The sequence below is a fragment of the Cariama cristata genome, unplaced genomic scaffold (assembly GCF_000690535.1).
Source record: "Cariama cristata isolate BGI_N322 unplaced genomic scaffold, ASM69053v1 scaffold29728, whole genome shotgun sequence".
Lineage (NCBI taxonomy): Eukaryota > Metazoa > Chordata > Aves > Cariamiformes > Cariamidae > Cariama > Cariama cristata.
Genome location: NW_009632130.1, coordinates 10328 through 11712, shown reverse-complemented (window position 1 = coordinate 11712; position 1385 = coordinate 10328). Strand labels below are relative to the sequence as shown.

The 1385-nt window shown below is 63.0% G+C and overlaps 1 protein-coding gene across 1 annotated transcript; it reads left to right on the top strand.

The window, feature by feature from the left end:
* Window positions 1–43: 43 nt before the first annotated feature.
* Window positions 44–1352, top strand: DOK4 (docking protein 4; the record flags this gene model as incomplete). Its single annotated transcript, XM_009706238.1, is given in 6 exon segments — window positions 44–161; window positions 260–449; window positions 765–903; window positions 992–1115; window positions 1223–1263; window positions 1266–1352. Coding segments are annotated over 6 exon segments (699 nt in total), but the record flags the coding sequence as incomplete, so codon positions are not given.
* Window positions 1353–1385: the final 33 nt, after the last annotated feature.

Sequence of the window (1385 nt, the reverse complement as noted above, 5' to 3'; positions counted from 1 at the left end):
TTTGGCCAGGGTGACCCAGGGGCTGCCGTGGTGCCTTGCAGAGCTGGAAGCGGAGGAGTGGTACAAGACGCTGTCAGTTGAGTGCCTGGGCGCCCGCCTGAATGACATCAGCCTGGGGGAGCCGGACCTGCTGGCACCCGGCGTGCAGTGTGAGCAGACGGGTGAGCTCACGGCAGCGGGGCGCTCGCTCAGGGCTCAGCCTTGCTACACCCTCCCCTCACCCCCAATTATTTTATTTTATATTTCCCCCCTTCTCCAGACCGATTCAATGTGTTCCTCCTCCCCTGCCCCAACCTGGACATTTACGGCGAGTGCAAACTGCAAATCACCCACGAAAACATCTACCTCTGGGACACCCACAACCCCCGCGTCAAACTGGTCTCCTGGCCCCTCTGCTCCCTGCGCCGCTACGGGCGCGATGCCACCCGCTTCACTTTCGAGGCCGGACGGTGAGATGTCACCCTTGCTGGGATGGGGAGCACCCGTGGGTGCCTTCGTCCTGCTGGGTGTGCCAGGAGGTGGTGGCACTGCTGCCACCAGGGCAGGCCCAACGCTGGGGTGATGGCCACAGCCTGCACAGGGAGCCCCATGGCCGGGGAAGTTTGGAGCTGGTTCTGGTCCCAGCTCAGCACCATGGAGGGGACCTAGAGACAGCACTAAAAGCATGGGAAGCTGGGCTAGATGCCACCTGCCGGGAGGGGGAATATTTTTTATCATCTGTCGGCTTGGGGACCCCAGTGACATCCCGTACCCCATGCCCGCAGGATGTGCGATGCGGGGGAAGGTCTCTACACCTTCCAGACGCAGGAAGGCGAGCAGATCTACCAGCGCGTGCACAGTGCCACGTTGGCCATCGCCGAGCAGCACAAGAGGGTCCTGCTGGAGATGGAGAAGAACGTCAGGGTGAGCTCCAGCCCACCCTGGGGACACAGCTGGGGGGGGTGTGTCAGGGCACCCTGTGTCACCCTCACCCCCCTGTCATCCACCGCAGCTGCTGAACAAGGGCACCGAGCACTTCTCCTACCCCTGCACCCCCACCACCATGCTGCCCCGCAGCGCCTACTGGCACCACATCACCGGCTCCCAGAACATGTCCGAGTCCTCCAGCTATGCAGGTGAGTGTCCCTGTCCCCCACCAAGGAGCTGCTGCTCCTCTGGCCCTCAGGATGCTTCCCCCACCCCTGCCCCCTGGACACGAGCCCACCCTCTGCTTCATCCCCAGGGGAGGCGTACGCGGGCGCCAAGGCCAGATCCGACACCGTTTTTTTTTCCTCAACAGGTTCATCTTGCTGAAGCCAAAGTCCTCCAAAAGCGACAAGCCTGAAAGCAGGGAGCCCACATCGTCCCCGTGAGCCAGCGGGGTGGGGGGAGACTGTGGCAGGGAT